The sequence below is a fragment of the Amphibalanus amphitrite genome, unplaced genomic scaffold (genome assembly GCF_019059575.1).
Source record: "Amphibalanus amphitrite isolate SeventyFive unplaced genomic scaffold, NRLGWU_Aamphi_draft 000051F_arrow, whole genome shotgun sequence".
NCBI lineage: Eukaryota > Metazoa > Arthropoda > Thecostraca > Balanomorpha > Balanidae > Amphibalanus > Amphibalanus amphitrite.
Genome location: NW_024881547.1, coordinates 608,483 through 622,313, shown reverse-complemented (window position 1 = coordinate 622,313; position 13,831 = coordinate 608,483). Strand labels below are relative to the sequence as shown.

Sequence of the window (13,831 nt, the reverse complement as noted above, 5' to 3'; positions counted from 1 at the left end):
TCCCCTGACCTTGTAACGGTTTTTGTGACCTGGTGACCTGACCTGAAAAGACTGGGACTTCACATTTTCAGGAAAGGTGCGAAAAGGTTGCCCCAGAGGATATGCAAATTTGGCGGCGCTACGCGCCGCCGTTTTACATTATTTGCGAAAAACCTTAGAGGGGGGGGGGGTGCATCAACCCCCCTCGCCGGGCGAGGGATGAATATCTTATCCTTCACGTACACCATTTAAAACAAGTTCAAAATAATGGGTAGGTCCTAGTATGAGTAGGTACTCGTTGATGAGACAGCTCGACAATGCGTTAAGCTCATTCCAAATACAACGGCATACCGACATTGAGCGAAGACACGATACTACGGATTTTCTCCGTGAACTGAGACATTGGCCGGCCGAGCTAGAAGTCGTGAGCTGGCTCAAACTGCTCCCAAATATATCAGGGCGTGCATAACTTCTCATCGGCCTGGTTAGCATCGATTTGCACCGCTGCGTACCTATTAGCCGTTTTCAAGACGGGCTATCCGGCGAATGCACCTGATTTTACCAAATCTGCACCTAATTTCTTTTACAGCAACTATCTTCATTTTATGAAATTATTTCAGTGTTTTTATCGATGATGCTCTCTGATAATATGGCAAAGCAGGTATATAAGCAATTAGTGCAACCCTAGCTGATAGCTGCTAAGAGACACACTGAACCCATGATTTGACCAAATCTGCACCTAATCTGTACCAGATGTGCACCAAATGTGTACCAGATGGCCGTCGTGAAAACGGCTATTATCGATATGGACCACATCCTGAACACACCACATTTTTGAGCCCGCAAACAGGCTCAGAAGCCTGTTGGAGGATCAGGAGCTCCCAACAGGCTCAGAAGGTCATCTATGGCAGACTGTAGTATCCACTGCTTGGACCACTGAGACGGGTGAAGACTGAAGGTCCTGATGTTAACCCGGCAGGCGGTGGGCCTACCAGCCACCTTCCGCGCGGTGGGGGGGGGGGGGCACTTTTTTGCCCCCCCCCGTATCTCCGAAACTACTGGACGGATCCGGAAAATTCAAACGGCGTTCGATAGCCCTGTCAAATTTGTCGACGGAAACCAAATTTCATTGACCTCGGGGTCACGATGACGTCACAGGTCAGGTCAAAGATAAAATGTTTCACCGTTCACGGGGCTTCTAGGGAAAGCGCTATAACACCGAGTAAAACGCATTTTGTCGAAAATCAGCGATAAGGCGTCAGTTGTCTAGTACATATGTTGCTATTAGAGGTCACTGGTCATACCAGGTCAGGTCACAGGTCAGGTCACCAAAGGTCACCAAGGGTCACCACATGAGCCCAACTTTACTAAGGTTATGCGATGCATGTTTTATGGCCAGTTTTTCATTTCCAACTCAATGGTGTTGGTTATAAGACCATCAGGTACGGTTTAGGTCACTTTCTGGTGGAGGTCAGGTCAAGGTCAGGTCAAAAAAGGTCAAATTTCAAAGTTGATATTTTTGCATAAAATGGGTATCGATTCGATGCAGCTCGTCACGGGGAGTCTAATGGTGGTCTTTGTTTTGCGCTACGAGGTCTAAACTTGCTAAAAATTGAGTTTGAAAATTTGACGTCATCAATTTTGAACAGTTTTTTCGCTATAACTTGGCCAAAAAAAGAGGTATCGATCTCAAATTTGGTATGTAGATAGAAGGCGGTAGGGGCTATCACACATATTCCGGTTTTTTCGAAATTCAAAAAACTTTTTGGATTTTTTGCCTATTATATTCAAAAAATCTATTGTTTGATTTTTTGGGTCAAAATCCAAAAAATTCGAAAAACCGAAACAGCAGTTTTGTAGCCCTTTTAATTCCACACCTTTTATGTCTGAAACATTTTTCTGTATCTCTAAAGCTGTAGGCCTGACAGCTCTTCCAGCGAAACCTTTTTTTGGGTCGAAAATGGCAAAAATGACGTCACTCTGACGTCATTAGCGGCCAACCTATCATAGCCTTTGGAAAAATTTTTGGTCACCACGTGCGCTAGCTGCTCCCGGGAGGGTACTGAAAGTTTGGTGACGATCGGCGCAGCGGTTCTCGAGATATATCGAAAAAACTAAAGGGGGGGGGCAAAAAAATGCCCCCCCCCCCACCGCCTGGAAGGTTAAATTCGGATAAGCATCCCGTCATTTGGACAGAACGATACATTTATTGCATGCAATTACCATATAAACTATGGAAAGGTCATCGCTTGATAAAGCAGGTGCCATGTATTATCACCTCGATTCTCTTGAATTATTGGACTTCAGAACCGTTTTCATTTATGAAGGTCAGCATTAAACTTACAGGGTGCGCAAAAAGTTCTGGCCCTCACAGTAAGCGCTCCTACGCGTGCTGCGGTTGCTTTTCGGGAAGCCAATAGCCGCACGCAATATCTTCAATGATCCTGCTACACAGCTAGATGTCGAACAAAGCAGACCATTAACGGCGAGTCATGGAGGCAGGCTAAACGTCACAGTGTCGTTGGATACCTGCGCGCGGCGGCCGAATCGGGCATGACTGCTGAACAGGTTGCAATGAAATTTTGAGCCCCCTGCGAACAATTACGCGTATCAAAGCCAAATACGAATAGGGGAGGTCCTGGAGGATGCCCCCAGGTCAGGCCGGTCACGTCCAGTCAAAACTCTGAGAATGTGACTGCCGTGTCTTACTTAGGCCATCCAGGACAGTCCACGGTCGGGCGGCAAAAAGCGTCCAATCGTCTTCATTAACGCCAATAAGAAGGTGAACGGGACGATGTATGAGCGTCTGCTTGACAGTGACGTCATCCCATGGAGCCTGAAGACGTATCCGAAAGTCGATTTCGTTTTCCAGCAGGACAGAACACCCGCAAACAACGCAAGTTCCATCCAGCACAAGCAAACGGAGGAGCTCGGGGGAGAGGCCAATTGCTGGCTTAATGAGATATTGCCCACTCAGTCACCCGACCTTGACTAAAGCTTCTAGAGCATTTTACAGGATGAGGCACAGGGAGTAGCCCATTCCAATTTGGAGGCCCTGAAGGCACACATCGTGAAGATGTGAAAGACGAAGGACCCCACCTACGTCATCAAAACATGCAAATCTTTCCGCCTCCGTGTGGAGGTCATTGCCGATAAGGGGGTTATATCGCGCATGAGGCGAGTGAAGGTATCTGGTTTGATAATGCAAACCAGTATTTGGTGTTAGCATTGATAATATTCACTCCGATTGCCTTCGTTTATCGAAGTACAGATAACAGAAATAGGCCAGAACTTTTTGCGCACCCTGTATGTGGCAGCGCCACTAGCGGCCAGTCAGCGAAGTGCAGTTGCAGAGCTGGCGGCCAGAGGTCGTAAAATGGTATGCACCGTATTTACAGTCCACCGTCTACCTTGCGCGCGCTTTTTTGCTCGTGTCAATGAACTTGGTCTTTCCCTTACACAAATCATTCAATACAAAGTTTGAAGACCCTAAGAAATAACCTGGTAAGCCTTCTCATCGAGCAAACACAATTACCTAGGCATCTACGATATCCTACAACCGTAACGATACCTAAGTAAGAGCCTGGAAATAACTAACGTTCAAAATAACTGTTGATTGTGATGGATGACACCATATCTGTAAAAATAGCAAAACAAACAAGGTTTTCCACACAAAATACATCTAGGGTGAAGTCGTATAAGAGTACGCACTTAGTGGATTTCTTGCTCTCATTTGTTTAATATTTGAAGGAAAGAAATCGCAAATAGGGAATATTAAAGTTCATTGAATTAGCCATCAACCCATGGGGCAACGATCCTTCAGCGTAAATGGAAGTGGTCTAAAACTGACATTTTCTGAACCGTTGCACTTGCGTACTCTTACCATATGGGGTGTGTAAGAGTACGCACGCCAGGCGGGTGGAGTACGCAAGCATATGAACACACACCTACCTATGCAGCTTGCACTGTCCAAATGCTTAACTTCAAACTCAGAAGGCATTTAAGTTAATTCTAGTATCCAAAAAGAAAAACATAAAATAAATCTTTCAAGTCTATAAATCAGGAAATAATCATGTCGTGTGTTTCTTTAAAAAAATGCACAATCAAAAAGGAGAATAACTCGTATTTGGAAGAATTTCGGGTACGCATTTGCATCACAGTGCTCCATTGATGATATACCTACAAAACAATCGTCATTGAGCGATAGATTAATAATTCTATATTTCTGTATATTCGATTTAATGTATAATTCTGCGTACTCTTACCCTCCTGAACAGTGCGTCCTCTTACCGTACATGCAATTCGCGCACAAAACAACCCCGAAACGTTGTGCAAAGCTTCGCAAACAGAATATTGCACTGTACAGTATTTCCCCAGATAACCTCACAAGTTTCCCACAACAATCACGGAAATGTACCTTGTCTCAACTGCCAAGTATCAAAATTATTGTACCATATCATAATAATATCATAACGCTCGAAAATAATATTCATCGCCTTAAACTCAACAGCGTCGCCGCTCAACGCCCACGTTCCGTTGGTGCCATGCACGCACTGGCGGCTTCATGTCACTTCATGAACTCGACAAACCCGCGTTGCTAAGCAACCGAAACAGCTGATGCGTACTCTTATCGCCCGCGTACTCTTACCCGCCCTTACCCTATATTGTGCTAAGCTAGTGCATATTACACAAGGTGAGACAGTCAATCCAATTATACACATTGGCTCATTGCACAGTGCACACCAAATAACACGCGCCCAATATCAGATGTTCGATATCCATGCATGATATTTGAACGCTCCCAGCAAGGTCGCTAGCTACGACAGTTACCCAACTTGGGGGGCCCACCAAAGCGCCCGATCGGGGGACGGTCGAGGCGACCCTCGTCAGGCGGTGCGAGTCGATGGACGTTCGACGGTGCCAGGTAACAGGGGCACAACACAGGTGCCGGGGCAGCGACACCAACACAGCCGACCCACGGACCGTCACGGAGCTGCGCGGTGTGACGGTGCGGCCGAAACTGCAGAGCTGCAGAGAGACAAGGGATATCGAGAAAGTTCGGAGACAGGAAATAAGGTAAGAAGACGACACCACGTCCCGGTCCGTCACAGAAGCAGACGACAGTTGATACACCTACGTCTGACATCACCGTCTTCAAGTCAGGTCAGTGTCAGGGGGTTGTGTCACTGATTAACCGCTGGAGCTCATCTATTGTGCATGACTGGCTGATGGTCAGAAAGGTGTGGGCGGCGGCAGCTGGTCACTTGAGGTCGCTGATGACTTCCAGTGATCGTCTTCAGACCACAGGTGGTTTGGAAACTGATTGGCCGCATAATGTCAACAGGGCTGGAATTGCTAATGAGGAGGGCGCCTTATTGGCCAGAAACAGGTGCAAGAGACGGTGAAATAGATAAGAATCGATCCTTGAGGTGCAATTTCAGCTCGCAATAGTTCGGTGTAAATTTGACAGAGGCCTCACTAACCTAAATGCATCGTTCTTGCTATCTCGCTAATAAAAACGGAAAAAGGATCTGTATGTCCTACAGAAGGCAAAAATGGTTCCGATCCCATTTCTCCCATCGAGACCTAATGACTAAACTAAAGAAAAGAGGCGTTACAAATTACAATAGCCCTTCTTGTTTTTTCTTCTTCTTAAACATTTGTTCACAGTTCACTTCACACTATCACAAAACAGAGGAATTTTTATCGATAATTAGCCTATGAGCTCAGACGTTCATGGTTCTTAGGCTCTTGGGAAATTATCTGATAACGCGGACGTAGCGTCGGAGCAAATGTGAAACGGTATCAGACTGGAAGGCACGACACATACCAATTCACACAGTCATAGGCGGCATTATCACAGTGCCGCAGCCGGTGGATCAGAATCGGACTATGCTAGGTGCGGGTATTCAGATGGCGCGCACGAACAGGAAGGTCGAGACTCGAGATGTTGATCGAGTGAACCTCGCAGAAATCGGCCGGAAGTCCCGACAGCTTTCGAATAAAGAATTGCTCTTGGTAGACGAGGCGAGCAAAACTAAGCCTTTTCTAAGCATTTCTTCGAGAAGGACCGCTTTAGGAGCACTCATGTCTCATTATTTAAACAGTCCAGGGCTAGTCCTTATATGAAGTATTCAATTAGTTAGACTTGACAAAATGACGCAATAATAATTAGCTAACGGGACTATAACAACCAAAAACAAACATGAGCTGGTATGGCCGGCCCCCGTGGCCGTTTTCTACCCGATGACGTCCGAGGTCCATTGGGCAAGCATTAAGCAATCACAGACGCCGGCGGCGATACCCGTGACCTCTCACATCGATTGAACGTCGGGTCATGGTTACCGAGGGCCGCCGGCAACACAGCGGGCCGGTCTCCAAACCGGGTCCGAGCGCAACTGCGCAAAATGCACAACGCAGCTCTTGTTTCAAGGACAATGGACATAATCATTTCACGTAAATAGCCACTAAATACAAACGAGCTAAATCAAACATATACAAAACTAAGATTAAATAATTAACTAAATGGTTTATAAGGCAACCAAAAAATTGTAGGCTGACAGCATAAGCAACATTTCAACTGTATTTATTCATGCTTTCAGGCCGTCTGGAGCAGACCCCCCAACCAGAAACATCCCCAGGTGCCACCCCGACTCGCCAGGATGGGTCAGGGCGCCAGCCGGGACCGTAACCAGACATGGGAGGTGGACGCCATTTCTGACCACCAGCCAAAGGTCGGGCAGCACTGCAGCATCAATGTGATGCAGCTCAGCGGAGACGCCTCCATGCTCTTCACCGGAGGGGAGGATAAGGTCGTCAGGATCTGGGACATCGTCAAAGAGGAGCCCAAGTGCCTCGGCAGGCTCAAGTAAGATAGAGCGAGTGGCGGCAGAGGGCTGGGCAGATTCATGTCCGGGTTGTAACTATGTTGTCAGTTTGGATTGAATTGATATTAGTTGAATTATCAGACTTGAGACTTCCCTGAACATTTTCTCAAATCACGACTTTTTAATAGTCTGGCTCATATAATCCGATCGGAACATGCTACGACAAATTTTGATGAAGATGAACAATATTCAACCGTAAGAAAGCGATTCGACTACGCACAGCATCGGCACGATCAGCTTGAGCAGACAACTTCGAAAGCATGCCGTGCGCTAATTTACACCACCACTAGCAAGCACATGTCCTCTGAGTGTCCATCCCCCCCCCCACTTGCCCGCCCTCCGTCCTCTTCAAAAACATGTCATTAAAACCGTCTCGTCTGGCCGTCTGCAGGGGCCACACGGACTACATCACGCAGCTGGCGGTGGTCGGCACCCACGTCATCACCGGCAGTGCCGACAAGACCATCCGCAAGTGGTCCATGGTGGACGTCAGCTGCGAGTACGTCTACGAAGGTCGGTGACAGGGAGACGGGATTAGATAGAGCCAGAGGCCTCTTGCACCAAAATCCTCTTGCACCAATGCTTGGATTATTTTGCATCATATACCCAATCCAAGACTCAAATGTGACAATTTGCGTGTAAAATTTACCAAGTACCTGTAGGATTATGTATTGGGCTATTAGGACCTCGGGCTTTGTTGAATTTTCCGCCCTCGACCTTCGGTCTCGTGCGGAAAACTCAACAAATCCCTCGGTCCTGAAGAAAGCATTTGGGGCATTCCACGTCAAATCAAACACCGAAATCCGTCATCCCCTTCGATTTTTCTGAAAATTTGTAGGCAGACTGGGCATGGTTCAAAACTGAGTTACGTATAATATTTTCGGAAGTTGATAACGTATCGCCGAGATATAGGTCATCGAATATAGCCAAAAATGCCACACATTATTTTTTTAAATGCTTATAACTCTGGTTCCTTTTCTGGTATCAAAATGATATTAACAGGGTCTTGTAGGCAATTGATAAGGCTTTGATTTTTAATTATAAAATTAAATTGAAGTGACCTTGAAATGCATTTGACCTTGAATTAAAACAGAAAAATTTAAATAGGAAAAAACACGCCACCTTCGATTTGAGTAATTTTTACATATTATGTCCGTCACAATGTTCCTAACCATCTGTGAAAAAATTGGAGTGGGCCATTCATAACTTTCGCGGCAAACGCCGTTTTCATGCATCAACATCACGCAACCGCGCGTGACCTTGAAAGACAGAGTCAAGACATGCTTGCTTGTGTACACTTTCTGAAATGAATGATTGCTGATTAGTGATATCCCAAACTCTGCGAGAATGGAAATGCATAGTCATCGTAGTCAAGCATTCACGTTCCATTGTAAAAGTGTCTCAGGCAAACGGTATTTTGCGGTGAATTTTGAGCCGTGTGGAAATGCATCATGAAATAAATTCAACGAAAACATTATCACGCAACGATATCTTCACGTCTTTTGATCTTCACTTTACGAAAGAACATACATTTTTGAGTATGTATAGGGAATTTCTAGTTAATCCGATAACAAATATGGCAGTTAGAGTCCTGCTAAGAGTAACATGTCGCCGGCTGAGGCGGGATCGGCCGACGCGGGAAACGCAGCAGTCACAATTTTGTGTTTACACGTTCATATTTCAATTGTTTACCAAGATATTTTCAGAATTCTTTCACCATAAGATTGCCTGTACATTTCTTAGTCTTCTCACAAAATTTGACGCGAATCGAACGTAATCAGCGGTAAGGAGCGCGATGTAAAGACGGAACCGTTCCGTTCCGTCCCGGCACAGTCTACAATTCAGGCGGCGCGTAGCGGTCGGCGCAGGCTGCCGAGTCGCCGCGTCGCCGCGGCGACAGGATGTTCACTTTACACCGCTATTACTAGAACAGTTGTGAATCGATTTTCTTATTGCTTGCACGATGAGATGTGCAATTCAATTCTGGACAGGTAGCCATAAGTAATTTCGCATCAATATTATGAGATATTGGCGAAAAACAGGAGGGGTGGGGCGAAATTCACTCTTCCCCCTCCACTGAGCGTGCTAACATACGTTTGCATATGTGCCATTTTCTTCAAAACTTATGAATGGCCCACTCTAATTTTTTCACAGGTTGTTAAGAATATGGTAGGCAATAAAATATATGAAAATGAGCCAAATCGAAGGTGGCGTGTTTTTTGCTATTTCAATTTTTGTGCTTAAGAACAGAGTTAAGCAAATTTCAAAGTCATATATTTAAGTCGATGCAATTCTAAACAAATGCTTAAGAAATTACCTAAACAGTAAGGTTTATTTCATTCAAATCAAACAAGTACAACCAAAGTTATGGTCGTTCAAAAATATAAAGATGCAACATTTTGTAAAAATTTGATGCCCTATATTTAGAAGACCTGTGGTCAGAATGTGCAAAAAACATCAATGTAATGTCCGGGGAGACACAGGAACTCGCTCACAAATTTATAATGAAATCGCTGATGGTAAGGTGCAAAACAGCCGATTTTTGTTCGATTTGACGTGGAATGCCCCATTTGGCACAAAAAAGACGTCTTGTAGTGCCGCATACCCTACAGTGCACACAAATACCCAACAATACCTAACCTCTGCGCCGTACCAACCAGTATTACCAGCCCGAAAGTATCAGTATATTCAGCATTACCAGCATGTACGTACAACCAACGACACATAAAAATGACGTCCTGCAGTCACAAATCATCCAGCACACACAAACATACAGCCCGCCTGTGATATATTGTCAGCGATATAGGTCAATAACGGCGTACCCTGCTGCCACAACTAAACGACAATCACTCGCCTTTGACGCATGTAGTTAGTTAGCATCAGTAACACAGGGAAATATCAGTCTGATGTTACGAATAAGCGGTCGTTCGGGAAATGTCAGTCTGGTGTCACGAATAAACAGTCGTTCGTCAATCGGCTGCGAACATTATTACAAATAGAAAATAGGTCACGTCATCACAAAAACAGCAACAAACCACTTACCCCAGGCTCACAAGTCACACTTGTCAGGGCAGGAGCCAAAGAACTCACACATCCCGTGCCCCCACCCTTCGCCAGGTCACTCGCAGCGGATCCAGCGGCTGATCTGCACCCCCGAGTTCATCCTCTCGTCGTCCACCGACAAGACGTGTATGCTGTGGCGCATGCACCTCCCCGAGGCCGGCAAGGAGCCCCGGGAGCGAGACAGGACCGACGACGACCCCCGGGACGATATGTGGATCCGAACATTCAGGGTGAGGAACGTGCGACCGTTCGCAGGGCGTGAAGATTACATAGGTACCGCTTTATCTCGCTAACGTTAAAAAAGAGTATTTGACTTTCAGAAGGCTAGAATTCGTTAAAACGTTTCAAAATATTCGAGGTAAACGTCAGCCATCATACATATTCTAGCATGTCTTTCAAGAACTCTCGCGATCAAATTGGAATAATATATAAGCAAAGTTATAAAAGCATCTCCGTAATTAAAAACAGGGACACACCCTAAATGACCTTAAAACTTGACCTCATCCTCTCACGGACACTCTGCGACCCTCACTATGACCTTGACCTCAGGGTCACACGGGTACCGTGTACGCCCTCTGCTTCGTGCCGGGAGACGTTGACGAGGAGCCCTCCCAGCCCAACGGCCACGCCAAGGAGAACGGACACGGCGAGGGAGAGAAAGACGACGAAGAGGGCGAACAGAAGGTCGTTGAGGAAGAGGATGAGGACGGTGTCCACCCGAGGGACATCCTCATCACGGGCTCGGCCGACGGCACCGCTCGCTCCTGGGCACTGGCTACTGGACAGCAGCTCAAGGTAAGACTAAGAGGGGAGTCACAGGTCATCGAATAGCAGCGGATAAGAGCAGAGTAGGAGGGGCGTACTGTTTACCGGTCGGCGGCTCAAGGTACGAGGGGACGTAAGGTGCGGGGCGCGGCAGCTAAGGCAGTAAGGAGAAGACACACAGATGGTCATTGTTAGAGTCGGGTTTCCTGATGCTCCTATTCGCTCAGCTTTGCTCTTCGGCCCACGATCAGCCAGAGTTTACAGCTGTATTTCTTGGAAGACGGCTATCCGACCAGCAACACTTTTGGACTGATGACGTGTTTGAGCAAAAAGCGCACTCACTGCGTTAGCACTCCCTGCGTTACACGCAGCATGGAGATGCCCCGAATCGGTCAGTCAGTTCACAACCGTATCAGTTTGATAGTACAGCCAGTAGAACAATAACAATGTGCTCGTTTCCCGTCGGACAGGTGTTCAAGGGTCACCGCGGAGCTGTGATGCTGATGGCGATCGACAGCACGGGGAAGCTGCTCTACACCGCCGGAGACGACACCACAGTGCGCCGCTGGGACATCCACAAGGGCGTCTGCACACTGGTGAGTGGGCACGGTAGAGTGCTGTGTAGTGGGTTCGGTAGAACGCCACTAAAGCTGAAGCAACTGTGCGCCGGTGGGAGATCCACAAGGGCGTCTGCACACTGGTGGGTTTATTGGGCACGGTAGAGTGGTGTACAATATAGGTTCGATGCTGTAGCTGACACACCTGTGTGATTTATGGGTATACCGAGGAACGTAGAGGGGGTACTTTATACATAGTTCGGCGCTTTTATAGCCGCACACGTTCACTGGAAGACAATGCCCAGTAAAACGTGTATACCGTCTTGGAACACCAACACACTGCACACAGCAAATTGCAGTAGCACAGGAGGTGAATATTCATGCACAACTGCATAACTGCATACATAAGCACAAGACAGCATAACACCAAAACACATCCGCTGATTTCCAATGCAAACAGGTACCGATTGCCTTCCATCCCTCTCATACCCCTCCCGTTCACAGGTGATCTCCGGTCACGGTGAATCGGTCTCGGCCATGTTGCTGGTGAACCAGATGCTGTACACCGGCTCTGCAGACACCAAGGCGCGTCGCTTCGTCACAGAGTTCGGCGACCTGACCAGAACCTACGGCTCCCACAGGGACACCGTCAACACGCTACGCTTCAGCGAGGGAATCCGTAAGTAACACACGGCGTACAGACCGGCTATTGTATGTAGCACATCCCTGATCTCGCATCAGTGTGGCTAAGTATTGGATTACCATCCTACTAACTAGAGAGCGAGAGAGAGCGTGAGTAGTAAGCGGGAAAATATTGCAGTCCAGCCCGCTCCCGTTACACTTTTGATGACTAAGGAATTAAGCAGTCACCTATCACAAAGCCGATGAGCTAGCAGTCCTCAGCACCTGGCAGCCCCTGTTAGGAAGCTCTAAAAACGCAAACCGCCGTTGGAAAGAACAACGTCTACTACCGGCAATCACCGTAGCAGCAATGCTAGCTTAGCTGCCTTCCATTCTCCCTCTGACTCTTCCCTCCCTCCCGCCATTCTAACGCAGTGTTCACCGGCTGCACGGACTCGGTGGCACGCGCGTTTGACGCCAACACCGGTCGCCTGCTGCGCTGCTACTCGGGTCACGAGGCGGCCATCACGTGTATGCAGGTGGCCAGGAAGCGACTCTACACCGGCAGCGACGACGGCATCCTTCGCGTCTGGGACGCCGACGTGGCGTTAGTGATGGGGAAGGAGTGGGAAGGGATGGGACATAACGGGAAAGGATTGGGAGTTGGGATGGGAGGGGAGTGAGAAAAAGGAAAACGACGGAAATACGGAACAGCAGAGGGTGGGCATACATATGCAGAGCGTGCAGCGCAGAATGTTTGACAAGAGCTGAGGGAAAGGTGATGACGAAAGGATGTGGTGGTCACCACAACGGCATCAGTAATTTCATGCAGCATAAGACGAGAAATAATGCCTAAGGGATATGAACCTGAGAGAATATCCCGATTCTCACAAAGGGGATTGCGGAAACGGATAATTCAACAAGCTTACAACAGGGAAAATGTCCGGCGACGATTTTTCGATGACTTGCAGTATTCGCTTGTTCACATGTTTCCCCTTTCCCACAGACCGGAGGACAGGAGCCAGATCGAGGCCGAGACAATGGGAGACACGGCCAAAACGGTGGACGACTCCGGTGCCGGCGCCCCTGCCGAAGGCCAGGACGAAAAGAAAGCTGCCGACGCTGCTGCCGAATAGGCGCTGTAGTCATCGCCTTCCCGGGATGGAACGTCCTGAGCTCCATCAACAAGTACAGCCGAGGAAGAAACTGAACAGAGGAAGTTGTATGATATCTGACTGAACAGAGGAGTCAAACTTAGTCAGAGGAAAATCTATCAAGTATCATATTCATATGTAACAGAGGAGCAGGATAAGACTGTTATATCAATGGACCGGACGTCGACTAAAGTAAAGTTGGAAATTTTCCGCTAAACATAGGAAGTCCGGGGAAAGGATGCAAAATATTTGCAACAAAAATAAATAGACTGACAGTCTTCATCCGGAAAACACGAAGCTGCATGCATTCACTTTGGCATCAAGTCAACAAGCTTTTAGCCCCGAGGCCCAATTCTGCGTTTTATCATCAGACATATGGGCCTTTGAAGAAGAAACGGTTTTTGTCGTACGAGTGGCGGTGATATCCTGCCAATACGGTAGACATGTTGACGTGTTGAGGTGGTCGTGTCATCACTTGAAAGCTAGTCGCACCGCCCCAAACAGAGCTTTGCACAGCACATGACGACCCGTACAACAAGTTACGCAGCTCTGGGAATGCTTCATCCGCTAAGCACTTCTGTCTGACAGCCTCAGAAGTCATCGCTGCTGACTTAAGTTACATGGAAATTCAGTTGCAGCAGTTATAACATGCATTTGCCGGGTTAATAAAAGATCAATTGGCTATTGGTGTATGTCCGGTATCTATATTCCTGTTTTCTGTTTGCTGCACCTTTGTTCTAAGGACACATTTGAAGGTGATATAGACGAGCTATGTACTGTGCTAATCGGTACCCAATTAGTTACA

At 47.3% G+C, this 13,831-nt stretch overlaps 1 protein-coding gene across 1 annotated transcript; it reads left to right on the top strand.

The window, feature by feature from the left end:
- Positions 1–4,951: 4,951 nt before the first annotated feature.
- LOC122377845 (WD repeat-containing protein 86-like) lies at positions 4,952–13,708 on the top strand. The gene is made up of 9 exons (XM_043358337.1): positions 4,952–5,055; positions 6,582–6,847; positions 7,258–7,379; positions 9,984–10,159; positions 10,479–10,724; positions 11,165–11,290; positions 11,756–11,930; positions 12,308–12,479; positions 12,879–13,708. The coding sequence occupies exons 2-9, from the start codon at positions 6,642–6,644 to the stop codon at positions 13,006–13,008; spliced, it is 1,353 nt and encodes a 450-aa protein (XP_043214272.1). The 5' UTR covers positions 4,952–5,055; positions 6,582–6,641; the 3' UTR covers positions 13,009–13,708.
- Positions 13,709–13,831: the final 123 nt, after the last annotated feature.

Bases quoted from the DNA above. Each gene is read 5' to 3' on its own strand.
- LOC122377845 (XM_043358337.1), top strand. From the start codon at position 6,642: ATGGGTCAGGGCGCCAGCCGGGACCGTAACCAGACATGGGAGGTGGAC. The intron at 11,931-12,307 runs GTAAGTAACACA...ATTCTAACGCAG, and splicing joins ACGCTTCAGCGAGGGAATCC to TGTTCACCGGCTGCACGGAC. The intron at 12,480-12,878 runs GTTAGTGATGGG...CCTTTCCCACAG, and splicing joins GTCTGGGACGCCGACGTGGC to ACCGGAGGACAGGAGCCAGA.